The 27,793-nt window shown below is 36.9% G+C and overlaps 1 protein-coding gene across 2 annotated transcripts in view; it reads right to left on the bottom strand.

The window, feature by feature from the left end:
* Positions 1 to 27,793, bottom strand: part of dph1 (diphthamide biosynthesis 1) — a 63,801-nt gene that overhangs the window by 18,749 nt on the left and 17,259 nt on the right. For both annotated transcript variants that reach the window (XM_087796373.1, XM_087796372.1), the window contains exons 2-4: positions 27,382 to 27,531; positions 21,900 to 21,963; positions 3,376 to 3,497 (exon numbers count right to left, since the gene is read on the bottom strand). In XM_087796373.1, coding sequence (XP_087652499.1) covers positions 3,376 to 3,497; positions 21,900 to 21,934 — 157 coding nt within the window. In that variant the 5' untranslated portion in view covers positions 21,935 to 21,963; positions 27,382 to 27,531. The remainder of the gene's footprint in view (positions 1 to 3,375; positions 3,498 to 21,899; positions 21,964 to 27,381; positions 27,532 to 27,793) is intronic.

The raw sequence follows: 27,793 nt of genomic DNA, 5'->3' as shown, positions 1-27,793 counted from the left end.
GTATGCAAGCATATATATATATATATATATATATATATATATATATATTTAAAAAAATCATATATTCATACATACAGTACATGCTAAAAAAAATACAAATAAATTGTAAGCAGGTGGAAAAGATGGCAGAATCTAATTCGAATTCAATTTTCCCACATTGGATGAAGCCAAAATTGGTTAAAACTAGACTACTGACCCCTTAGTTTTTGGACTCAAGTCAAGGTAAGGCAGTTCAAGGTTGGCAGAAGACCCACATGAAAATGTTGATATGTTTGGTTTTGAAGAAATCTTATTTCATCTCATATATATTAAATATTTAAAGAGTGATAGAGAGATCAACACTTAATAAATAACATCTAAAATGATTATAATAGACAAAAAACAACCTTTAACTCCACCATCTCTTCAGGCAGGCAGCTTAAAAGTCAGCCTGCCACAGGAAAATTCAAGTTTGTAAATTGTGGGGAGAGCATAGGTTAGACAGGGATCCAAAAAATTGATCCTCCACACAGGAAAATTTAAAATAATATTTTAATTTCAAAATCCATGCTGTGATGGCAGCTGGTCTGTTATATTCTGAGGTGGTTGAGAAGAGAAGCCACAATCTGCTCATTTGTTTTGCTTGAATACACCAAACCATGTCTAGTCAAATAAATAAAGATGCTCAATTAGGCTCTTGCCAATATCTTTCAATCCTAAAACAGATTATATTTACATCACATCATTAAGTAAGCAAGCCTTCATACTGTGTGATGATACAGCTCTAATGTATTCCCCTTTTGGATGACGAACGGATGAAATGACAGCAGCATTCAAAAAGTAAGCACTGGGAGAGGTATGAAAGGAAAATAAAAGTGTGCTGAAGTGACATTTTCTGTGTGTCACTCTGCTTGAGTGATGAAGGTCAGGATCATATACAAACCAACAATGTTTTACAGAAGCTGCCAACAAATGGGGAAAAATCAAAGTTGACATTTTATAAGGAGTTGACCTCAATAAATGTCAGTTTCAGCTTCATTTAAATATGTAAATAAGGGCATGTAAAGGGACCACTCATTAGTTGAGTCGTGTGTCTCTCCAGATTTATTTTTCTTCAGATCAACGTATAAACACAGGTAAAGACAGTTAACATTCTGATCATTAGTAAACTTGAGTTGTGTATTCCCTGTGTTATATTCATTATCTAACATACTGAAGTCCCAATCTAGAAAAGCACAAGGATTTCTCAACAAACACTTTGCTGCTGACACGCTCTCAAATATCACAGTTGGTCCATTATCTACGAATAACTATAGTATAGTGAGTCACTAGTAACTGATTCTTCTTTATGCTGGAGACAAATCCCAGCAATTGTTCAACCTTCTTGCCCATTATTGTACTGAAAGTTGTGTGTGTGTCCTGTTGCTCTAGGTCAAGTGTCCCCAACCTTTAATGCACCACCGCTTTAATATAGATATCATTTTCATGGATCGCCATTCAGATAAAAACTGTTTTTATCAGAGGTGAAATAGCACGACTGGCATACAAAGTCAACATAATGCTGGATCAGCAGAAGCCATGGGCTGGTTTCTCTGGCCCCTATATAGCTTCAGTTTTACAGAGTTGAGCTCTTTTACAGGTTTTCTTTTGTAAGCTTGACGAAGAGAAGCATCGTCAGTCACACGCTCACGTGTCTTTAGAGAAAACATTTATTTTTTATTGCCTAAAAAAATAACAGAAACAATATAAATATTGTATTTTTGACTATGTGGACTGCTGCAATTGCCTCGAGGACCAGTACAGAACCCCTCCTCAGGGGTTAGGAAGTTTTTCTCCAGGAAATATGACTGTTACATCATCAGCACTTCTAAACTGTAAAGGTTCCGGTCTAGATTATAGTTCTTAAAACTAAAGGTTCTCCAACAGTAAACTGTAAAAAAGTAAAGGTGTTTGTTGTTGACAATGTTTAACATATGTAAGCATTTTATATAGCAGCATAACAACACAAGAGTGTCCAAGATGTTATAGTTATGTAGTTTAAGATCATGTAAATGCTGTTGAAACCCAAATTACGAGGTTCACGGTTCTCGTAGGAAGTTACGAGAGCAGAGCCCAACTCCAGCCAGCTATAATAACACCTAGGGCTGGGCGGTATGACAAAATGATATCCCGGATTTTTACATCAGTTTCAGGGCATTTGAAGGTTGTTGTTTTTTATGAAAGAGTGTTCTTATACACATTTTTTTTTGATAAGAAAATAATTACTGCCCATTTATTAAAGCCCATTTTGATGTCATAAGGACTGTATCATGTTTTTTATGTCCAGACACAGGTAAAAGCATGACCCCTTCAAAGTATGGAGGCAGTAATTAAGTTCAAGATGAGAATGATAATGGTTGCAGTCAAACTAGAACATTTTATTGAACATAGTTTGCATTATCAGTGCAGTTAACCTTCATTATCATCCATGGTATTTACAGGAAGCATATCCTCGACGAGGCGGAACGTGATTCGTTCGTTAACTCGACCCACTGCTTGCTTTTATTTTCATAACAGTCCCTTTAGCGAATGTGTCTTGAATGGACGTCCCCTACTTGCAGGTTGAGCTGTGGGTGCGGTGGGAGGGTACTCTAAAACGTGTATTCAGCTAAGGTGAAGCAAATTGCTAGTGTTGCCACCGCCGAATACCACTTTGTGCGACAGCATTTACAAAAGGTAGTTGTTAGTCTGCGTCCGACCTTTTAAAACAGATAAACTTCCACAACGGCCGTGGCTTTTTTTTCATTTTGGTTTAAGTTCCTCTGAGGCAATAATGTGTGCACTCGCCGCCGGCCATTCTATGCTCCAAACTTTTTTTTCAGTGGCCGGGGCTTACTGACATACTGATGAGTACAATAGAGAAAAATCAACAAATGAGTTGCCCTTTAAAGTCTACCATTAAGAGAGCATGTGGGATCAGCCCACTTAGTTCACACTAGTGACTAAATAACTGTGTAAGAATGGCAGAGTGGGAGATGTTTAGTCAGAGTTAATAACAAGATTGATCTTGCATTTCCCCTTTTGTACAGAACCAGATCAATAGCCGGGCTTGAGGGGAAGTCTTGAAGAACCACATGAGGTTTTCTAAAGGACGCCTGTAATGCATGTTCACCATCGATCTCTTGGGTAAATGTGATGTCCAGGCTCCAAAGGTCTGATCTGTCTCCTATAGTGAGGCTGGACAGGTTGCAGTAACTAGTTACAATTCTGCTGATCGATACTGTTGTCTGTCCGCACGCCCTGCCTACTTTCTCATGCGGCCCACTCCAAGTGGGCTGTAGAGCTTGTAGATTGCTCACTTCACCACCCCCCTCCCCACCCAACAGATGGTCAGACCAGTCACAAAAACACACTCACTGAGACAACTGTGGCCATAGTGAACCATAAAATCTGCTCCCAAAGCACGGGCAGTGAAGTCATCCACGCAGCAGGCGCCGTAAGTCACGTCCCCCATCACGATGGTATCTGCGTCAGTGAACCTTGAACACAGACACACAAAGAAAGAGTCAGCTACAGTATGCATCTCCTGTTGTTTGTTGTCATAGAAATCAATTTTCCAGGCGTGATAGTAGCAGTGTGATTATGAGCAAGCTAAAGAAGATCAATCTTCATTTGGTCCCGGTAGACTGAGGACACTATTGCATGTGACATTAGTCGATAGGAAAATCAAAGAGTATCAGGGTGATACACTGATTAACAGCAAGGAAGAAATGTCTATTTGAGAGATCTTTGACAGGTCAAGAGTAGAATCAATGAGCCCAAGTCTTTGACAGATCAACAGCCAATCGCCTTACGCAGCTGGTATAGGACCTTGATAAGAAAAAGTGGTAGAAATTGAATTATTTGAAAACACTTGACATTGCTGACAAAAGAAAAATGTTTTTCACTTCTGAAATTAACTAAACTGTAATGCAATTTTGGGGGGAGGAGAGTTGTTCGACCTATCAATGGAAATAAAACTACACAAAATAAAACATCATCATAGTCAGCATACAAACAAAACAAAAATAAACAACTAACAATAAAATGTATCTGAAAAAAGGACGTTGGCGTATGTTAGTATGACTACTAGAACCCTCTATGGTTCTGATACCATTTGAGGGTTTGGCATGAACTCCAAGATGATTGTGTATATATAAAATATAAGGTACGTCCGTGTGTGTTTTTGTGTGTGTGCCTGATATTAATGTTGTAAAGACTCCTGAACTGTTAAAAAAATGCTTGAAAATCAGTATGTAGACTTCTGACCTCTCAATAAAGCTTTTAGAGGAGGCACAAGGTGGCAGAAAAAATCGGATACATTCGATCTCAATCAAATTTAAACCATATGTATAACATACTAGTAAGGGATATTTGCAGAAATTAGCCCTTTCAATCAATTGTAAAGCCCATATTAAGAGTTCACACTCTTCTCTCTTCCCAGAATTTCACACTGTTGTTTCTTTTTTTGCTCTCGTATTATTGCAACTCTTACAGCAAACCTTCATACACAACTCACCTTGGCTATTCATGAATATCTGACTTGTTAATAATGTAAACAAGTTTCAATGCTGTGGTTACACACCACAAGGGATTATAACTCGGTGTAATTAGCAAGTGGTTGAATTTAAGATAAGGAGACATGAAGACAAAGGAAAGTTTAATAAAAAACATCAGATTTAGTTGTACTGGGAATGGAACATATGGAGCTACTCCGCTGAATCAAGAGAGGAAATACTTAGAACACACCATCAGATAAATAAAGTCTTTTCCTGCTCAATCATTTTGTGGAATCCTGAACAATAACCGTACAATGATTGTACGAGATATCTAGGAACAGGCAGGAATGAAAGCACAATAGATGAACAAGTTTGTGTAAAGCAGGCTGCACGGACTAGACTCTTAGTAATGGGAATCCTGCTGGCCAATCATTCTGTGTCTGTTTACTCCAGGTTTCGCTCTCACAGGGGCTTCAGAGAAAGTTTCTATTTAGACCTTTTTTCACAATTTTAGCGTAATCGTGTTTGTACTCTCCCTAGGTAGTCTGTAATTACCTTTGTTTTCTATGTGTTTCTACCCCTCTGTGGTGGTTCCCAGCCGCTCCACTGTTCTCTCTCTAATGGTCTGCTCTGAGGTAAGGCAGGCCAGCTGCGCTCAGAAGATGAAGACAAGCATTCATCTGGTAAATAAATATTGGTTTTTGAAGATGTGAATCATTTGACCTCGGGCTTGTCAAGGGTTTGTTTCCATCTACCTGTGTGGTTTTGTTGTGTAGCTTGCAGAGCTCGGGGTATAGGGTATTGGGGGGGCAGGATTTGTTTTCTCAACCATGTTAATTTTGGTTTTCTATTGCAGTTGCAAGGAAAAAAAAAATCGACAGCAGAACTAGACCAGCCGTCTATCATGTTTCTACCAGAAAAGCAACTCTGACACACAGGTATAGTTACAGGGGGGATAAAGCATATCAAGAAGTAGGACGGTAGCATGAGAGATTAGATTATAGCAAGATAGACATCAGAAGATCAGTTTCAAATCAAACATATCTTTCCCATATCTTGCATCATTTCACACAGGACACACGTTAAATTTGGACATGCAGGCTTCATTACACCGTTACTAATAATAACTTCATTTACTCCTCGTTCTAGTCTTCACATCCTTCGCTTTCCAGTCCAGCTCCATACTATTCCAACTGGAATGTCATTAAGATCTAATTAAGATGTCAGAGAAACTCCAGAACCTCATAACATGCCACCGTAATTAGCTCTTTAGCATGCTCATCCTGCTATGTGGGAAACATTAGCCTGAGATTGGAATCTTTTCAATAAAACCTGCCAATTTGAAGTGTGTCCAAGATGCAGCAGAGATTAAGCTGCATGAGGGATGGTAGTAGTAGATGGTAGTAAAGGCCATCCGACACCTTGAGCTCTAGTGGAAATTATCCAGCAAGCATTAAGGGAAGATCTTAAAACTAAACGTTTACTGCTTTTTTTATTAATGCACCCAACTGGTCGACTTATTGAAGGTACTTTTGTAACGACTGCGGTGTTTCCCATAGAAACTTAGGAGACATATACTGTGTGACAGATATGTGAGTGGCAGAATGTTTTTGTTTTGACCCAGCATTAAATCAACTTTTTAAAAAGAGGAATATATAAATGGAAAAAAATACTCAATAGTTTTCAATGATTCATAAGCATAATGAATTATTTCAGAAAAACAAACAAACATTGCATTCCTCTTAACCATGTTTTATTTGTGTATGCATTTAAATGTACTCCATCCCTACATTAAATGAGCAAATTAACAACCCTAACCCTACTTATTCAAGTATTTGTATTTATTCAAGTTATTTGTATTTATTCTAGATTATATCATTTCATTTTGTAAACCAAGTTTAGTCTCATTTTATTTCCTCATCACCAAATTTTATCTTGCTTCTCTCATTTTATTTCGACGAAAACATCTCGTCATAATTTATGTTGCAGAGTCCCTATATTGAAGTAGTTAACTCAATATGCAACTTTAAAAAAATGTAACTAAATACCTTTAGTTAAAGACCAGCTAGTCAAGCTCTTTTGTCCAAACTTCAAAAGTCTTAAATGAGTGAATGACCGGTCACACAATTTTGATGTAAAAATAACTTATTTAATACTTTGTGAATGTGCAGCAGCTGTCAGTGTTAATCAAATAAAGACAGTCTTTCAGACATTAAGCCTAATATTTATGTTCAATTGAAAATCTTTACACCTAGCGGGAGCTGACAGATTCACCTGGTGAGTTGAAACATCCGCTGAGATTTTCACAGCTCAAATTTGCTGTCTTCCTTTAGTCACAGCGTGGTGTGAAGACTTGTTCTCCGAAGACGAGGAGAAGCTGATGTGCAAACTTGTGTGGGCACAGACAGATTATTGCATCAGCTGCTCCTGTGCTTATTTATGATAAGAGGGATGTTAGAAGTTTTCAAAAGATCAACACAGCGACTTTGATCCCATTGGTACGGCTGCAACTCAGTATTTTGATTATCCCTGCCAAAGCAGGCGCTTAAATATAAAAAGGCTATGTAATGTAATGCGAGGGTTTTTCAAGGAGGTTTAAAACACTAGTGCTAGTACATTTTATTGCAAGAAACTATATGTATTGTTCTTCATTGAAGGTGTATTGAGGATTTAAGTTTTAGGGTGCTGCTAAGAACAAATCAAAAACTTATTAAGATTGATAATATTAATTATTGTTAATGTTTTTAGGAACTATGTAAATTTTTTTGTGTGCCCTTAATACCGTAATGAGTCATTAAAATAAATTAACAATGAATGTAGTAATGAAGTAAAGGAAAAAGAACAAACACGACTCCTGTTTACTTAAAGCGAAACACTATTAAAATGAATACTGTATCACTTTAATAAAAATTTTCACTTTAATAAAACTTTGTTTTCAATAATCACTTTTAAAAAAAGTTAGATGACTCTGAGATAACACAAGAGCAAAAGGAAGTTGTGTTTTTAATACAGTGTTGTTCAATTTTATTGTTTTTAACAGAGTCACCAATAGAAAAAATTAACAAAAAGTGACATTTGTGTGTTTAAGTTCTTATGGGGGATATAAATTGGGCAGGTTCTGGTCGGTTGAGACTCAGATATTGTTAATCTGTATTGGCCACAAACATTATGATCGGTGCACTCCTAATTTAAATTGTTGTTTGTTTTGTTTAGTTCATGTATTGTTCTTACCTTTTTGTCTGAATTGATTAATCACAGCATTGAAAGTTACACTGACGTGTACATTTGGCAAATTTTATTTAAATTTTATACCCCTAAAAAATGTACTTTCCCTAGTAACTGGTTAATTTAAAAGAAGTAAGTAGTTGTGTAACTAAGTCACTATTTTAAAGTAACTTACCCAACACTGGTAATAAAAGACAAAGCTAATATTGAACCCATCATGTTAATTTTAGTCTCTTATCCTGCAAAGATGTGTGAAGATAATGTTCTGCTAAACATCAAGGTCATGGTGTTAAATGTAAAAAATAATTTGGGGATTTTTCTACCTTGCTCCTACTTTTGGTCAGTACTGGCAGGATGAACAAAAAAGTTTTAGTTTTTGATCCAAATTAAACCTGGTGCTCCAGGCAGTTTGAAAATAAGTAAAAAGTGTACTCCAAAATAGAATGTCAGTCTGCTGTCGGTGCAGTCGGTGCAATTCTTACACTTGAAGTCTAATAATAGCTGGGGGAGCAGACATTGGAACGTAAGTGACAAGCAGGTCAGTGTGGTGCGTACAGATGTGGCACTGTGGGCAGACAGCTCAACTGAGCACGTGCAGGTTTATTTGCATCCACAGTCCCGGCACACAAAAATGACTGAATACAAGCTCCAAAATATTTCTCATTTTCAAAGAAGGCCCATCTTTTATTCCATTATACTTGGGAGCATTGTGTTTTAGCAAGAGGACTTTGGCAGGAAGTACAAAACATTGGCCTAGGAAGGAAGGCTGCCACAGGCACAAGAGGGTGGCAGAGCGAATCTCAAAGTTTTTGATGAACATTTCCCAGTGGATGTCTGTGTATTATCTTACATCTAACCTATAGCAGACTCAGGCTGGCGTTCTCCTAGCAAAGAGTGGTTCCAGCCCAAACAGTGGCCAGGTAAATACTTCCCAACAGGACAAGTCCAACAAGGTAGTTTAGGTGCTGAAGCTCGGAACTTGAGCTAAGCTGTACCATCTGAAAACCACACGTTTCATTTCACTCTACGTGCTGCCATCCAATGCTTCCTGTTGTACAGAAATCCATAGTCATACCGAACATACCCACAAAAAGTACAAATAAAATAAATTGAGGCATTAAAATGTAGTTTAACTTACACTTAAATAGTAATACATTAATAAAAACAACGGTAAATAACATTTTTAAGTAAGAACATTTAAATTTTAGTTTCATAGTTTTGATCTCTATGAATACCGTTGCTACATAAACACAGTTGAAGGGCCACATTTACCCTGTTATTCTCGACATCTTGATCAGGGATAATGGCTTTGTTTTACTTTATGATTACGACTGTTAGAAAATATCAACGTGTGGATCCATCGTAATATTCTTTTCTAAAATACTGTTTCGATATTCTGTCCTTGCAGCTTAACAAACATTGATATCCCTTGAGATACCCGTGAATACTGAGGACCAGAGGATACAGTCGACTCCGGCAGATTTTACAGCTAATGTTTGGACATTGTTTGGTTTCTATACAAATTACAGCAGTTATGATTTTGTCAAGAGTCAAGCGGTCAGGAAATTCTGCAACAACAGAAGAAAGTACTCAGGCAATACTATGAATATATCTTTGTTTCTATATTATTGTAATATATTGCACCGTTGCCCCCGTTTCGTGATGCACATTGTATTAGCAGATTCTTGCTAATACACATCCCTATTAACGATAGAGGAAAATGCTGCAGTCAATTTGGCAATGATCATTATTTTAATCTCCTGGCATGGCCCTTTCTTCCATAGATATGTTTTACCAAAGTAAAATCATGATTCCCTTGTTTTGTTCATTTTGCACCCATCAATTGTAACATGCTCATGATAATTGGCTTGGTTTAATGTTTAAATTGACACTGTAGGCTATGGTTAATAAATAGAGTCACTACTAATGTGCATTGGTGATGTTTCAGTGCTGGCGCCCAACATCTGCCAGAGCAAAGATAGACGGGAGGCGGCGAGTTAGGGATGGAGCTTTTGACAGATGCTTTCAATAAAACCATTAGATAATCCCTTAATTCCCTGAAAAACAAGACCATTAGTGCTATTTCTGTGAGAGTATCTCATCTATTTGCTGTGGCAGCTATTCAGAGGCCCTGATACATGAAGTCATTATAGTGAAGCTGGCAGCTTTATCAAGATGCAGCTTTGAACTGCACTCAACTGCAGAAGATACCTAAAAGAGCCGTCACTCAATTAATTATCCCAAAAGAGGGTAAGAGTTTCCAAGTGTGTTAGGTCTGAGGATAGTGATTATGGTGTTCCTGATCAACATCTGGATCAGGGTATCGACGATGCTAAAAGTTGCATCCCTAGTTGTGTTAAACACACATTTATGACACAAGTATGAAAGACTAAAAGTATGTGATCTATGGAATAATTGAAAAAAAAATATTCCTATTCGACAACTACATATGGTTTGAAAGGTAATTAAGTCTAAAATGTTCAAGACAAATGTGTTGACGTAACGATTTGTGAACTGCTGTGAATTTCTACTAAAAGTAAAGGTTTTAACAAGATGGGTATTTATTTTGACAAGAAAAATAAAGAAAAATAGCCATGGCTGAGGAATTATGGGAATGTCAGAGCTAGCAGGAGGGAACAAATGTATGACTTAGTCATTTATGCTGGTTGTCATTTATCAGAATTTGGTGTCAAATCTTATGTCATTTTTCAGTTTTTGATGCGGATTTGCTCTTTTGGTACTTGCTGGAGAATCAACATATGCTAGTTTAACTTGTGTAATTATTAAGTAGAATGTTTTTAAAGTTTTTAAAGTAGCATTTCCTCATTTCCGAACAAGACCCGCATTGAGAATCTGTATTCAAATGACACATTTTTACAATTCTAATGTTTTTATAAACAACCTGAAAATTATAATCAGAAAACATATTATTTATTTATTGTGATTATTTATGTATATTATTCATGTTATTGTTGTAAAGACACAGCCCTTCAACACCACCACCACTTCAAACACCTTGAGAAACGCTGTGTTAAAGAGAGAATGACGCCTTTGGTCAATAGTGACACAAGCCTAAAAGAATAAAAAGTAAGAATGACCTGCAAAGTGCAGCTCGGACAACCATATACATTTACTACAGACATTTACCCGCCTGAATGTTCATCTCCATCATCCGTTACTTTGCTCCCTAAAGTAATTTTTATGTCCGTTCTCCCACCTTAAAAAGGTCTCTGTGTTTTTATGTGGCCCCCTGTTGCCATTTGAGAGATTTGGTGCCTATCATCACAGTTTTTACGTGCTATTCGATCAGTTTTTACGTGCTATTTGATCAGTTAATCCCTGTACACTAAACTGAACTGAGCAACTTGTACAGTTTGTACAATTCACACCAGAATGTTTGGCAGGATTCTTGGGTAATAGCCATTTGACATTAGATAGTAAAAGAGTCACTCTATGAAACAAATGTGTTTAGTGTCTGGCCAATTTCATGAATTCTCCAAATCTGCTAAAACAATGTTTCAAAAAGAACAAAATGTTTATTAAAGAACATGTTTGTCATTAAGATAACAATCACTTTTACCCATTTTCTTTTATCAAGAACATGGAAAGTCCCAGATAGATATAACTGAAACTCCTACCAAATATTAATTAATAAAAATTACATTTTGAAAAAAAGTTAAATGAATTGTATAAAATCTATGTATAACTTGAAGAATATAATTTTAATTCTAAGAATGTCCAATTAAATAACAAACATCTAATGTCTAACATAATTGGACAGTCTATGATCACCCTCTCTTTACAGGAAGTCTGATTCAATTCTTAATTTCTTGAACAAGATCGTAGGGTTAGTTTATCAACATGCTGTACTGGATGAGAACTCATTTTTGATTCACTTTAAATTCCTATTTAATAATTTCTACACAACTTTATGCATCATCTACAGGACATATAATTTGGCTCCTGAGCCGTAAATTGGACAAATACACTCAAATGATTATATGACTATGTCTGTGGACACAAAACTAGTCACTATTGCAAAGCTTAGAAGTAATCCAGTAATCTGTCTGATCAGTGGCGCTGTTTGAGCTGGTGACGGAGGACAAGAAGGCGTTAGCAGATCATAATGTGCATCTTACTTATGGTAGATTTGACATTTTCCCTGGGAGGATGTGGGCTGGAGCAGCTGTTCCTACAAAAAAATGATTCATACGACTGTGAGTATAGAGGGATCTATTTTTGATGGATGGAATCGCCTATAGAGAGGCACCTCTGGCTGTCTGGGGGCTGAAAGATCATTTTATACCTTAATTTTCCAAAATACTATATGCGACACAAGTGTTCCTTGAGCCAACTGGAGTCATCATTCACAGATCAGTCTGTGACCAAAGGTAAGCGAGGACCATGGTGGCGTCTATAATATTTGAATGTGATAATAAAAGTCTAATATCGATTGGAATCAAACTCAATCATAACCAAAACAAAGTTTTAAAAAGGGACCAGAATTCAGGTCTAAAAGTCAGAAAACAGAATGGTTAAACGATCAAGTTGATACTGTAAAAAGCATTGAGACCAAACATATAAAATTGGATACAATAGACATGCAAGCAAGTTTATTATTTTTGTTATTAGCCCACTCACCTTAATGAAGATAATAATGTGAGTCCAGCTGGTGACCACATCGATGTTAGTAATTTTGTTATAAGATGTGGCTAGCTTAGTCATGACTGAAAGCTGAATTTCACTGCCTTCAACTCACTAACGGAGCTAAACCTTGTTTCTTATTATAATTTTTATTAATGCAGAATCTGGGTGCAAATATAAACTGTGATTTAACCAAAAGTGAGCAAACCAAATCTGTGAAAAAATACATATGTAAAGATCAAATACCAACTGCAGTATTTTTGCTATGGTTACATTTAGGTTTATTGATATTGATTTTTACACTAAAAGAATAACAACCTTAGTGTCCAATCATGTTATGATGTATGCTTGGGTTATTTATATTGTAGTCTTGTTTTTGCTGTGTCAGAAATGATATCAAGCTTCAAATATCCACCTACTATGTAGTCTACATAATTTCGGAAGCTCCAACATTTCAGAGAAAAACGCAGAGGGACACTTTGCTATGTTGGTGTCCCTTCATGCAAGCTGGCATGAATGCCAAGAATCACAGCCAGCTAAGATTTGCTTTTGGCAAAGGTATCTGTATCAACTCAGCTGACTCCCAAACATATATCCGACATAAACATGTTTCCCTATAGCATCGAACTTCAACTGCAGGAAAACATTGATAAAAAGTCTAAATGTTAAATGCAAGTACAGTATGTGAAAATGTCAACATGGATAAATCTCCAGAATAAAGGTAGAAAGAGCAATTCTGCATTTAGGATGTTAATTTCGGATAATTTTTGGATTAAAGATGCAAATTCATGACTCACAGTCGTATAGCATGTGCCAGAACAGGATGGCCATCTTCTTCTTAACCGAAGCTTAGTCACGAATACATCTTTCTTCATCAGCTCATTTGGGAACACTTACTTCCTACTCTTCTTTCTATATTAATCAAAGATGTGGGCATCATTATATATTCCTTCCAAGGACAGAGATATTTCTTTCTACCATTTAACAGAGATGGGTTTTTTTGTATTCTAAAAGAATCTTAAAACGGCCATGTTTTCTGGCTATAGAAAGTGACTTATTGCGACCATGTTTTTAATAGAATAAACATGTGCTGTGTCTCAAATGGCATACTTCTCTTAGTGCACTGGAGGTTAGTATGCATCAGGATAGTGTACGTACTAACAAGGGGTTAGGGTAGAAAGTGTCCATCGATCCATACTTAGTTTTGTGGGCATTTTAACATGCCAATTTAGTGTGCATGGAGCACTAAATTTTGCATACTGAGAATTGAGACGCACTTATACACTAAAAATACTAAGATTAAGTATGCAATTTGAGACACAGCTATCTTTTATGTTTAGAATATGAAATATATAATATATTATAATTAAACCGTTAATATGGTGATATACTGTAAGCAGCCCAGCAGCACTAATTTCCGTCTTACTCCAACCCCCCTTTTACACCTCTCGTTAAAAGTTTAAATACCTGCAATTAACAAATAAGAAGCAAGTGCAATATCGATTTTGAAATTAGGTAAAGAAACTTGGAATACATATAATAACAATAATAATTAAATAAAAAGTTTCATTCATGATTTTGTTTTTTTAATTCTCTGATTCACCGTCTAATATCAACCCGTTGATTGAAAGCAAATTAAGTAAACATAAATAAACGTGATACTTCATAGACAGATGGATCGCCCAGATCCACAAACACAATAGATTAATGACAAATCATTTGAGGCAGCGATTAGTGTGATGGAAATTAAACAGTTTAACCGGAATTTATTAGGGCAATGTTTGAAATTAATGCGAAATAACAAGAACATATTATTTTATTTACAACTTTGAAATGTGTGAGGCAGTAAGAAGGATTTGTGTGGTTATCTTCTGCACAAGTCAGTTAATGTATTTTGTTAGGTCAACCCAATTCCAAACACTCATTACTACTCACCCTCATGTCAACTAAAGGTTGGGATTATTTCTAGAGTAATCTGTTTCTCTAGAGATATAGCTTTGTCCAACATGAGACACTTAAAAACATCAAAAAACCTCAATACTGCTCGTTTGTAATGCCCCTCTTGTATTGAAGCCTACAAATGAGGAATTAAATAAGTTTATATTTTAAACGTGTTTGTAGCGGAATGAGGGACTTACTGCATCTTGGAGAGCAAGACTTTAAAATTTGAAACATGCGAGTAAGTCAGGGGAGTTGGGTTTACGTTAGTTGCAAATTTGTGTTGGCGTTGATAGAATTATAAGCATTTTCATCTGTTTTGATTATAACATTGGTGGAGAGAATTATGACTTAATTCGCAATATCTTAAAAGATATTTGAGAGCAGCTTATAAACAAAGTATATAAACTATCCTATAAAACAAGGGCAGACATGGGTAAGCTATTGTTTAATTATTGTTCTTTGCTTCAATTACAGGCGTCTCGTAGCCTTGGCTGCTCAGCAAATGTGTGGTCCTCTGATATTTTGTGGTAGAACAAACTGTCGGATTCGGTTACAGGGCAGTGTTTCTGTGTAGCAGCCAAGTGCTGTGGTGCCAGGAAAGGACTGGACATCAGGTGCCTTCCTCAGGATTAGGTTAAAGTGGCAATACCAGACGAGACTTTATGAGACTCATGACACCCTTTTCACTGTGGCAAACGCAAGTCATTTGTAAACTATAATGACAAAATTGGGTTTTCAAAACAAGAACAAGCCAGCTGGCCTGCTATTAAGAACAAGAAGCATATGGTGCAGTGACAACACATGCATCACTGCTTACTTTCCAAATATTAAGTTATTAATGTTGGATTATTTGTAGTGTGTTTACCTGGAGAGGTTCATCAGTTTCTGGACTATTTTGGTCACATCTAGAGGGATTAGAAAGTCATGTTGGTGGTTATTCGTTTTTACCCAGTTGTGATTGAGTCGTTCATCTGGCTGGAAGACAAGTTACTTTGAGGTCACTTGGCCTTTTCAGCTTGCATTTGCCATCGACTTAATTCTGGCAGTCTGAGCCAGGAGTAAAGTCTCTTTCCGACAAGCGTTTCAAACCAAGAAAGCTGTTTAATGCCCAAAAGAACAAGTCCATTAATACGCTCTGCTGAAATAGTAAGAGGGCACTTGTATTAGTGATACCTTAACAGCACGGAGGGAAACACATTTTATGTGATGTTTATAAATATACTTTACGTTGGATTATAGCAAACATTTGCACAGGCACTGTTGGGAGGCCCGTGGCTAATTTTGTGTTGGCAAGACATTGTCTTAACAATGATGGAATACAATGAACGATCACAACGCTTATATAAGACTGAAAACAAAAGGAAATACAATGCTCACTTTTTTTGCAGCCTATTGGGGGTAAGAAATGTTGTGATTAACTACTGAGCAGCACTGCAACAAGACATACATTCTGCTGGTTCGATCCCAAAGTGAAGCACACCATTCCTCAATGTAAAACACTCAATGCATGTTGTATGCCCCCCATGGCACATCCACCATGCAATGGTGGCAAGATTGTTAAAAAGTTATTGGAGTTAAGTGGATAACATCCTGGATGGCCACTTAAGCTACTCATGGTCAGGCTCCTCCTTATATCAGTAATCTGATCCAGCCTTACACCCCAGCTCTGTGGATCAGAATCTACTGATGGTTCCACAAACACACTTCCAGACCAGAGGAGAGAAATCCTTACAGGCTGTTGCTCCTAAGCTTTGGAACGATCTTCCTCTCCCTCTGTGTTTGATGGAGTTTACTGACTCCTTCAAGAAACATCTTAAGACTTATTTATTTGTGCAGGCTTTTTCCTAATCTTCTGAGACTCCTGTGTTTGTCTTATGTGTCTTGTCCTTTTAGAGTCTATAATTTTTTTAGGTGTTTGTATCTGTGTATTGCTTTGTATGTGTAGTATTGTTGATTATTTACTTCTTTTTTTTTTTTTGGAATGTCTTATTTAATGCCCTTTAAACGGTCTTTTCCATGTTTTGCATCGTGGGTCTGAGAGGACTACAATTTCATCTATGCTGTATGTCTTGCATACATGTATATTTGACAATAAAAGAACTCTAACTTTTGATTGTTTAAGCGCCTTGTGACTTCCTGGTCTGGAAGGGCGCTTTAAAAGTAACTATTACTTACTTAAATTAATAAAAATGCATGTCACATAATACTTTGGCTAGGCTTATCATTTTGATGATGAAACCCTTCAAAGGTATGACGCTGACCCACTTTAGGTGCATCATAGACCCCTTGCTTGGCTCCATATTTAGCCTGGTGGGCAAATATAATTTTGATAGAACGGCTAACACTGCTAGACTGCGTGGAGCAAGGCAAATAAGCTTTACATAGACTCAAGCCTTCCATACTAACCTTCATGGACTTCTTAAGTTCTAGAAGAGGGACTCGTCATTTTAAACTTTACATTGAATCTCAAACCTCCAGTCAGACAAAGGACAAGAATGTCTTAAATTACCTTCAGATCTTCAGCCGAATTTATTGGAGTTTGTCTATCGAATAAAAATGTTGAGGGTGACTTGTTGCTTTACTGTGAAAAGGCAGATTATTTATGGCTCATTTATTTCAGCCTTGGAAAAAACAAGTAGACCGATAAGAAGTAGATTGCTGCAGACCGACTAAATAATTGTCACCTTGCGAGTTCAAGTGATCAGTGCAAGTTGGTGATCATCAACACAGGTTTTATTTCACTAATTGTGAGTTACTCTTTTTACTATAATTGAGTTTACTTTTTAACTTTAATTTCTCAAGAGTTTAATAAGGCATTCTTGCTGACATATACTGTAGGGTAGCTGGTGTCATCCACAGAGGCAGCAGGTCTCGTCTACATTAAACACTCCTGGAACACCAGGAGTATTCTGATACATTTTACTTATCACATTTTTGCTGATGACATCCAGCTCTACTGCTCTTTTGATCCAACTGAGCCCCAGAGGCTGAACAGCTTAGTCAATTGTTTGGTAGAAATCAAACAATGGCTGAGTGAAAACACTCTACAGCTAAATGTGGACAAAACTGAAACACTGGTAATTGCTCCTGATGATGAGATTCCAGGGTTGAGTCAGTACTTGGGTGACTTAGGTCAGTCTGTCAAACTGAGCCTGAGAAACCTGGGTGTTGTATTTGATAAAGACATGTCTCTTGTTCGACATTGCAGAAAACTGACCAGAAACTGTTTCCTTCAACTGAGAAAAATCTCTAAACTTAGGAAAATGTTGTCGGAACATGATCTGGAGCTTGTAATCCATGCGTTTGTTTCTTCTCGTCTGGACTATTGCAACAGTTTGTTTTCATGTCTTAACAAGAAGGAGCTGTCTCGTCTGCAGTTGATTCAGAACTCTGCAGTGAGAATTCTAACCAGCTCAAGTAGAAGAACTCACATCTCTCCGGTCCTTAAAACTCTTCACTGGCTTCCAGTTTCTTTCAGGATCAACTTTAAAATTCTGGTTCTTACTTTCAGAGCTATTCATGGTCAGGCTCCTCCTTACATCACTGATCTGATCCAGCCTTACACCCCAGCTCGGGCTCTGAGGTCTGTGGATCAAAATCTACTTATGGTTCCACGCACACGGCTCAGGAGGAGAGAAATCTTTTCAGGCTGTTGCTCCTAAGCTTTGGAACGATCTTCCTCTGTCTTTGCGCTTGATGGAGTCTACTGACTCCTTTAAGAAACATCTTAAGACGTTTCTATTTGTTCAGGCTTTTCCTTGAATTTCTCGAACTCCTGTTGTGTTCTCAGTATTATCTTGATCTTTAAAGTATGTACTTTTTTGAGTATTGTTTTGATTGATTAAGCGCTTTGTGACCCTGGTCTCGAAAAGCGCTATATAAATAAATATTACTTACTTACTTACTTACTTACATGTGCCAACAATAAAAGTTCCTACTTTTGACTGGGTTTTGAAAAGTTTGAAAAGATTTTTCTGCGTTTCAGCTTGTAAATGGGGCCTTAGTTTCACCTTGGTATAATAGATTTTAAATCCTTGACGGTAGGTAAATAAACTGATGTTGGTCCCTAAGATGGTTCTGGGAGAAAGTTGGGAATTGAATAGAATTTTATCTGATCCCTTTTCGTTCGATGTTTTAGTCACATTGTGGGGAGAGAATTATGCAGACTTGAAAATCATTACCTCTTGGATATGCAAATAAAAACCTTGGAAGAGTTGACTACACAAATGGAAAATAAAACTCAACTCATCCTATTTACATTTGGGAGATCCCGCCAGATTCTATAAATATACATATACAGTACGAGCTTAGACTTGAAAATGACCCACAACACATACCACAACCGTCTCTGTGTTCGTCCCTTTCACAATCCACTGCTGAAATCCTCATCCACGGCTTCATTACCTCCAGACTCGATTACTGCAATAGCCTCCTCTACGGTCTCCCCTCCTCCCACCTCCACAAACTACAATACAGTCCCCTCCAAAAATATTGGAACAGTGACGCAAATTAGCTGTACACTGGAAACATTTTGGCTTGGATAAACAAGATTATTTTTTATGAAGCACCACATTTTTGGGAACAGATAAATTAAAGCCAATAAGACTTAATATTTTGTTGCAAATCCTTTGCTTGAGATAACTGCATTAAGTCTGTGACTCATCAACATCACCAAACTTTTGCGTTCTTCTTTTGTGATCCTTCCAGGCTCTCACTGCAGCCTCTTTAAGCCGTTTGTTTTGGGGGGTTCCACCCTTCAGTCTCTTCTTCAGCAGGTAAAAAACATGCTCTATAGGGTTTAAGTCTGGAGATTGTCTTTGCCAGTATAAAACCTCCCACTTCTTGCCCCTGATGAACTCCTTTGTTGTTTTTGCAGTGTCTTTTGGCTCATTATCTTGCTGCATGATGAAGGATCTCCCAATCAGTTTGGTTGCATTTTTCTTTATATTGGCAGACAAAATGTTTAGTTTGACTTCTGAGTTAATTTTGCTGCTGCCATCAGGTGTTACATCATCAATGAGGATTAATGAGCGCATACCAGAAGAAGCCAAGCCATTACATTGCCTCCACCATGTTTCACAGATCTGCCCATGATCCCAAACATACAAATTTTTGGGATCATGGGCAGATTCTTTTTCCAAATGTTAGCCTTTCCATCACTTTGGTAAAGGCAACAAAAGACACCTGCCAGTACTTTTGTTCACCCGAAAATTGTGGTGCTTCTTTTCAAATAATGTAATGTGTATCAGATCCATTTTTTTTTTACGTGTAGTTATGTGTTATTAGAAAGCCCAGACTATTGTATATTGGCTCATAAACCATAGTGTTTTCTCATTTTTTCTAAAATCCCTATGCCCTTGAATGCATCATTTGTGCATGACGTTTAGTAAAGCAAAAGTTGAGGTGCCTTTCTTTCAGTTTAATACATCTGTTTTTTTCAGTGTGTAAATGAAAAAAGGTGACTCTAATGTTGTTTTACGGATTTATTAAACTCACAAATGTCATCAAATGTTTTATTATTAGTACCAATAGTACTATAAACTCACATATGCACATATGTGTTGAAAATGTAAAGGTGTAACTCAATAATTAGTATTGAATAAGTATCAGTTTTTTTATTCTTTCAGATTGTTGTGTTATTTGGAAAAGTGGAGGATATACCATTTTACCATTTCCCTGACGCAGCTTGACCACTGAGAATTAGGTCCCTAAGAAGGCTGTTAAGAGTGGCTTAGCTCGATCTTACATCGAAGATCTGAAAGACCTTTTTAAGAATGTTGACGTTACACATATCTAAGCCAATATTTCTGTCAGACCACAGAGGGTGGCTGAAAAGACATCTTAAATTCACATGCACATTTTGTGTGATCCATGATAGAAAAATTGTATAGATATTTTTAGACAAAAGCCATGATTTGAACTAAAATTGAAGGACATAAAAGGCATAATTGCTGCATGGTATCCTTTAGGATGGGGGTGAAACTACCACTGCAGTTTAAAGAAAACAATAATCAGTAGAAGAGCAATAAAGTGTACAGAGCAAAGCTCTGTGATTGTTTTCATTTGGTGAGACAGAGCTGACTGTGTAGACCGTCTCAAGGGAATCACAAATTCTCAAAAATGTAAATAAATCCAACACAGCTGCCTCAATTTGAAAGAGCAAGGTAATGCTAACAATCCTTGACAGATATGTACGATAAAAGCAAATGACTCCAGAGATTGTGATCAAGATTAAGTAGTGCCACTGTGTACAAGGGCTGGATGGCAGACTAAACCATGGGGGAAAAAAAAGATAAAATGCTAAAGACACCAGAGTGAAACGCTGACGTCTTGGGAAGTGCTGCAGTCACAGTTACGTGATCCAAGTTTCCTGCCTGAAATTAAATATTCACTCACTCCTAAAAGGTTTACAGCAACTCCCACCACTTATTTCACGTCTTGTTCCTCTTATAAACTGGTTTCTATCGACTTAACACCGACACAAGAATCCAGTAACAGTGTTTAATGAGAAACACCCTCTTTAGGAATCACTTAGCAGTAGAGGGAGGATCTCAATCTCCTGCTGGATATTTTGAGAATTCACTAACATATAACAGCTTTTTAAGTTTATATATTTGATAAGTAAGAAGATACATGTTTTGTTTTTACAATGGACCAAAGTGATAGTTTACCCAAAATTCAAATTTAACTCATTTTTTTACTCACCTTCATGTTACTAAGGCTTGAATTTTTCAGTGTCATCTGTTCTTTGCCTGAATTACAGGCAGAAATGCATCTCAATTCTAATGTAGCAACGAACACACACTGCTGTTAATGCAAAACAACACAAAAACCTACCTACATGAGATATTGTTCCTAAGAAATTGAATAGAACACGAATACATTTCTCCAAAAAGGGACGGATTACTCTGAAAATTTGAACTTTGGGTGAACTATCCCTTTAAAATGCACACAATATAGATAAAAACTTCATTTAGAAAACATGCGTGACAAAAATACCATAATTAATTGGATGTATTGTTGCATTACGTTTTAGGTTAAAAAAAAGAAACAAGACAATTTAATGTTATCTTTAAAGGTAACTGGATTCTTGACCCTGTGCTTGAACTCTTCTGCCGTGAGCATGCTTGTCACACATAACCTTGTTGGAATCCATAGTTTCAATCAATTTATCAATACAATGAACAAGACTCAATATGGTCACTCAATTCCAAAAAATGGTTTAATATGCTAGTTGAGTTGAAAAGCCAGAGGACACTAAAAAAAACTATACTATATATAGTATATACATATACTGAGATGTGTTCAGTGAAGTGCAACAAGCAATAAACAAAAATAACCATTTCCCTTCACACCGTAATGAAACTGTTCCATCTGCTTTGTCCTAAAAAAGCATTATCGCCTCATTTCCCACAAAACCCCAGATTGAGTTGAGGGCAGGAATTATGACAAAGCTTTCTCTCTCCTAATGAGCACCAAGTGGTTACAGCAGTTAAAGTTCCTCCGCTGCTGACTTGCCTTTTTCCCAGCTCTTCAAAGAACCATTAGATATCTTCTGAAAGGAAAACAAAGACGGCTTTATCACTGACTTACCTCTCAATGATATCAGCTATGACACAGGCAAACATCTGCAGGCCTTCTGGAAGCTGAAGGGCAACTGGAAACAAGAAGAAGAAGAAAAAAGGGAAAGTGAAATATTATCATTTGAGTGATGGCAACAAGTTATTAAATACGTCTCAGACAGCCTGAATTCAAGTGAGCTCTACCAGCGGCAAAGAGTGATACTTATTATTATTATTATAATTATTATGTATTTATAAAAATGTATCCGCAAAAAATGTATTAGAAAACATAAGAAGATGACGAAAAGCTGAGACAGTAAATATTAAGGCAACATTTGGGTAAATAATTCAAAACACAGCAAAATATTCTCATAATACATGCCAGTGCTAAGTCACCATGTTAGCCATTATTGGTTTCTTTGAATCGTAAGTATGTGACTCTGGAGGAATAATTGACTCCACACGGTTCTCATTCCTGGGAGTCAAATAGGCTGGTGGCATTTTTATAACGTTTACTGGCGACTCTCAATATGACGTTGCCGATGATTGAATGCTGGCTATGGTTTATAAAATTCATGGAAGATTGTGTATTCTTCTTCTTTACTAAATTTTGATGCAGGAAGCATGTGGTGTTGCCATGGAAACCACCAAAAGGGACTATCACCACTTGCTTAATGCTAAATATTTAGGTTTGCCCTATCTAAGACCATTTCTCTGTCTAAGGATAGCTTCACACAGGATTCCGAATCCAACTTTTTCCCTCAGTGTACTCCTTTTAAGACAAATTCAATGAATCCATCAACGTCTCAATAGACACTTTCAATTCAACACCAATTGCTGTTCACCGACTCCACATGGATAACCCTGAAACGAATCTAAGACTTCAATCCCTGTGAGCGGTGAACAATGAGAGCAGGGAAGAGGGAAAAGGCCAAGGTGGATAAGGCCAGATGATCATGAGATGGAGCAATAGATGTTGCATTGCACAGAAAACAAACTCTCACTCTCTCTCTTCTTGTTGATGAAAGGTCAAGGGATCACAGAATGCTCATGCGGCTCGTGAGAGAGAGGTCATTACCCAGAGAAAGTTTATGCACAGAGAAAGGTTTCAAACACATTTCCGCCAAAGCTGGCTGAGGCAAAGTGCTTCTTCTTTCTTAAATGGGTGAATTAAGAGTGGTATACACATACACATTATAATTTACATTGATAACTTTTCATTAGGATAAATAATAAGAAATGACATTGATGGTACATTCACGATTGTTGGCTCAGAAAGTTTCCCCTGCCAATTCAGGTGAGAGGATTATCTTTTATAATCTTCAATATAATACAAAAGGTGTTTGCAATCTTTGGTCCAGAGAGTAAAGAAATCAGGATTAAACAGCCTGGTCAGTTGGTGAACATAAGTTCGGAGATGTATAAGGTTGTACAGCATCCATCAGACACCTATACATTTAAATCAAGGCGGAAGAATGCATCACTGTTTTTATTTTGTAGAGCAGCTACCATTTCAATTTAAATTAAATAAAGTGTAAAATTCGAAACAGCCTCATCACTGAAGACAGTCCATTTATGAGATCAGAAAACTCTTTTCGGGATCCAAAGCATTATTAAAAATAGGAAAAATTGGAAATGACTGCAAAACCCAGGAATAACATACTTTAAAGTGCTATTGAGTTTATCCCTGTAAGTAATAAAAAAACAAAGATCATCGCTGCAACTTCTTCTACCATCCACTCTTTTATGTGAAAAGAGTTTCAAGGGAAAATAAAATGTACATGCATTTTAAAGTCATGTAGCTGAGGGAGATATCTGAAGAGAAATTGTCAACTGTGCTTGTCTTTTGAGAGAAAGGCTTAGAAATGAGAACAGTCCCTCCCCGTTTCATAATTCTCTTAGGACTATACTTTCAAGTTCTGCATACCCCCACACGTTTTTTCAAATTGTGAGTGAAATAACCTAATGGTGTTTGTGGATGAATGGGTTGCAATAGTTATAATGAAAAGAAAATCTGAATTGGTGCTGGATTAACGAAAAAACAGATGTTTACGCAACAGTGATTTTGAAGTGCAAGAGAGGGAAGTGAGGTTGTTCAAGTTGAAGTAGTTTGAAAAACACATTTTCAACAAGCGCAAAAATACAACTGTCAGTCGTCAGAATTCTTACTGCTTGCCATAATAAAAATGTAGATGGATTGGAGCAATACATCAAAGTGTCTCGGCTGTAGAAAAAATCTTCATTAAATAAACTTTGGGCCAAAAAATTGAAAACTTCCTTTGTAAACCAGACAGTTAAAGCCTTGCTGCCCTTAAGACTGCTTTTAAACTGCTGTATGGAATAATAAATACAGAATACAAATTTTATAGTAACTAGTAGAATAATCCATAGAACACACTAATATTTTATTATTATTATATTATTATATCATCTTTGTCTTTGAGTAGCTAATTCATTATTCTGACAGATAGTCAGTGCATTTTTTTTAAATGGCTGCATAACTGGAACTCAAGACCTTCCTCTTTCCTCATCAATGCATTTAAACGAAAGATCTGTCTGAAATATAAGTATGCTTTATTTTGAAAAGCGCCTTTTATACCGCAATCACTTCCAGTGATTTCATGCAAAACCCTTTGTAAACTAGAGAAAGAGTCGGTTAAATCACTTAAACGCATCTTAATTTTATTTTTTATTTTCTACTCCCCAAAACTTGTAATAAATATGCAGTTGCAATGAATAATGAAAACCAACACGAAATGACGACAGGCTGAGACAGTAAATATTGAGGCAACATTTGGGTGAATATTGTCACATGCTTATCTTTTCTGTCAACGTTCCTGACATTCCATTATATGTCAAACTATACAAATGAATTCAATTGTGTTTTCCTTTCTGCATAAATAACAAACTAAATCATTCACAAAAAACACAAAGCGTGAGTTTGCCATAGAAGCAGGTGGACAAATGATGGACAGTGAAATGATAGAGTGCTTGTACTTTCAGATCAGACAGACACAGGGAAAAGATGCTCTTGGATGTAACACAACAGAAAAGCAGAACAGTGTGGTAAATCCCACGCTCCATGCGAGGGCTTCAGGGGAGTGATTCAATCCTCTTGACGCGCCATCTGCATACGTTCTCCCTAGGCTGAGCCCAGCTGACAGACGACACATTTTGACATTTCTATTTAGGTTTTTACCACTGATTCATTAGGATGTTTCTGATCCTAAAGCACCTGACTCCAAATTCATAGAAAACATGATTCGCTAAATATCTGGGTCGTGTCACAGCCTATTAACAACAACCATTAGGTCTTTTTTAGTTAGTTCCCTCTCTGTGTATTAGTACAGTTTCCCTAAAATCCTGAAGCAGGTGACTTCAAATGTACAACTAGATTTTTAATATCGTTAACTCTCATTCATTGAGGCAACTTCTGCTCGCAAACTTTAGGAAATCTGGATGATCCTACCAGCATGTAGACAAGAAACATACATAGGTCACTGAAAACTACAGTCTGAAAATAGTCTGGCAATCGGTCCAATCCTGTACTGTCAGAAAATAGCCATTGACTAAAAAATGTAAAGAAAATGTAAATATTTATTGGATCTAAAAAATATGAAAAGGTTTAAATCAAGCTCCAAATGAACATGAAGGTAAAAAAGAATTAAAAATTTGGAATATCTGATTACATAGAAATTAAGAAAGTAAGGTTAAAGTAGTTTTAGAAAAGCATAATAAACATGATCACTACATTCTTTTAATAATACCCAGATAATTATGTTGGCCAATATGATATTATCTTAAGCCCAATTCGCACAGGATAAGTTTTACCTGGGAACCTCTGCGTTTTGTAAATTACCCGCCTCCTCTGTGTTATTTTAAGTGCATTCAAACGGGATAAGCGACGTCTGTAAAATAGTCATTTTTACTGACATTACCTAGAGATACAGATGTAAATGAGCGCAATTACTGAAAGACAAAGTTAGTGTAACCAAGCCTTCTTTGTTTAGAGAAGATCAAGTGGACAACCGTTTATTTTCTTTCATTTCTCTCCCAAACTTGTGCGGACGCTCAACAGCGAGAGCTCTGCCCCGCACATAAATTTGCCCCAACATTATTTGTAAAGAAGAGACACAGTCTGTTACAGTAGTGTAACCGAGGGTATTCGTGTGGGAAACAACGAGGCTGGAACTTAGTTTGCATCTGTGCAGCGCATACGTCTTCTTTACTTTCGTCATGTGGAGCAAACCCCCAACAACAAAGAACTCGATCTACTTCCTTTTCAACCCCTTCAAAGGGGAGGAAGTAAATATTAACACAATGGCGAGTGCCTAGAAGTCCGTTAAAATGACATATATGCCGTATTCAGAATTACAGACACAGACATTCGGATTCACACGGGATTAGTATTTAACCCGACGTCTGTTTTTGGTGAATTACAGTAGGTAATTTGCAGCGGAATTATTACATTACAAATCACAGACACGGCACATTCGCACGGGATAAAAAAACTCAGACATTCTCCACAACTATTACATATTACCTAAGGTCTCCAGGTAATACTTATCGTGCGAATCGGACATTAGAGTTCATCAAAAGACAGGTAACTACAGTATATAGCACAGCAGCAAGTCCTGCCATGATGTACGGCTTAAATATACAGGTTGTAATTGCGACTGTGTATGAAGCACAAGATCAGAAATTGGAGAAACAGCTCGTGTGGACATTTTGGAGAAGAAGTTTATGAAGCAAGATTGGATGCCTGAAAGAAGAGACACAAACAAATAATGTACCAAGGACAATGGAAATGATGATGTGAAGAGGAAAAAAACCAATGAAGTTTGTAGATGCGCGTAGCAATGGCATAAGTAATAAAAGACTTTTGAGAAGATAAAGAAACTAAAGTTAAATTGTGAACTTTGTGTACCCCACAACCTGAAAAAAAGTGAGACCGTCTGTGAATTTGACTAATTGATGTTACAAAATTGACAATTTCAAACGAAGTGCAAACAATACGTGTCAAGTGTCAAGTTCATTAAGTGATCACAACAACGGACATGATCGCTACTTTAAACACAATACATGAAACTTTAGTATTGACAGTATGATGTATTGAATGCTAATGAGAGTTTTCTGTCACGATCCTCATACTTGGATCATAATCTTTATGTGTTAAAAACTAAACATGTTAAATGTATTTTTTGTATTAGTAATTCGTCATTGATCACAGCGAAGTCATCCGATTTAGTGGAGCGCTGATTTTAGAAACACAAAACACAAAGCTGTCAGTCTTTATTCAACCAGTAATAAACACAAACTCACCAATAAAGACAACCCAAATAAGGCTGCCAGGAACCTTCCCTGTTTACCTGATTTATTAGGTTGACAGTCGTGAAGGAGTAACCGTATCAAAGTCACATATATTAAGAATATACTGTGATTTTAGTGATATAGTCTGATAATTGGTATCCACATTGCTATTATTTATAGTTGCAGATTCAAAAAAAGCTCACCTCTTGTAGCGTTTGCTTGTCTCACTCGCCAAACTGTTTTTGGAATCTCAAAGTTGTAGTTGGCAGGTAGAGCTTTAATGGCTTCCTGGAGCTCCAGGTCTTGAAGGATTTCATCTGGAATTTGGTTAGCTACCCGACGTGGTCCTCTAACTGGATGACGTCAGAAGACACACGCACACACACACACACACACACACACACAGAGAAATCTTGTCAGTAATGTTTAATAAATCTCAATGGGATAGAAAATAGTTTGTGCGAAAGTTTGAAGCGTTTTAGAGGCAATAGATGTGGGCTTCTAAAGGACGGAATGAAAATATAAATACTGAAGGAACCTCTAAACATAACGTGTTATAGTAAACTTAATACTAAGGGCTCTTCGGGACTTGAACACAACAGATGACAGGAAAAA

Source organism: Callionymus lyra, chromosome 7 (assembly GCF_982586985.1).
Source record: "Callionymus lyra chromosome 7, fCalLyr1.hap1.1, whole genome shotgun sequence".
Classification (NCBI taxonomy): domain Eukaryota; kingdom Metazoa; phylum Chordata; class Actinopteri; order Syngnathiformes; family Callionymidae; genus Callionymus; species Callionymus lyra.
This window is presented reverse-complemented; position numbering and strand designations above follow the sequence as displayed.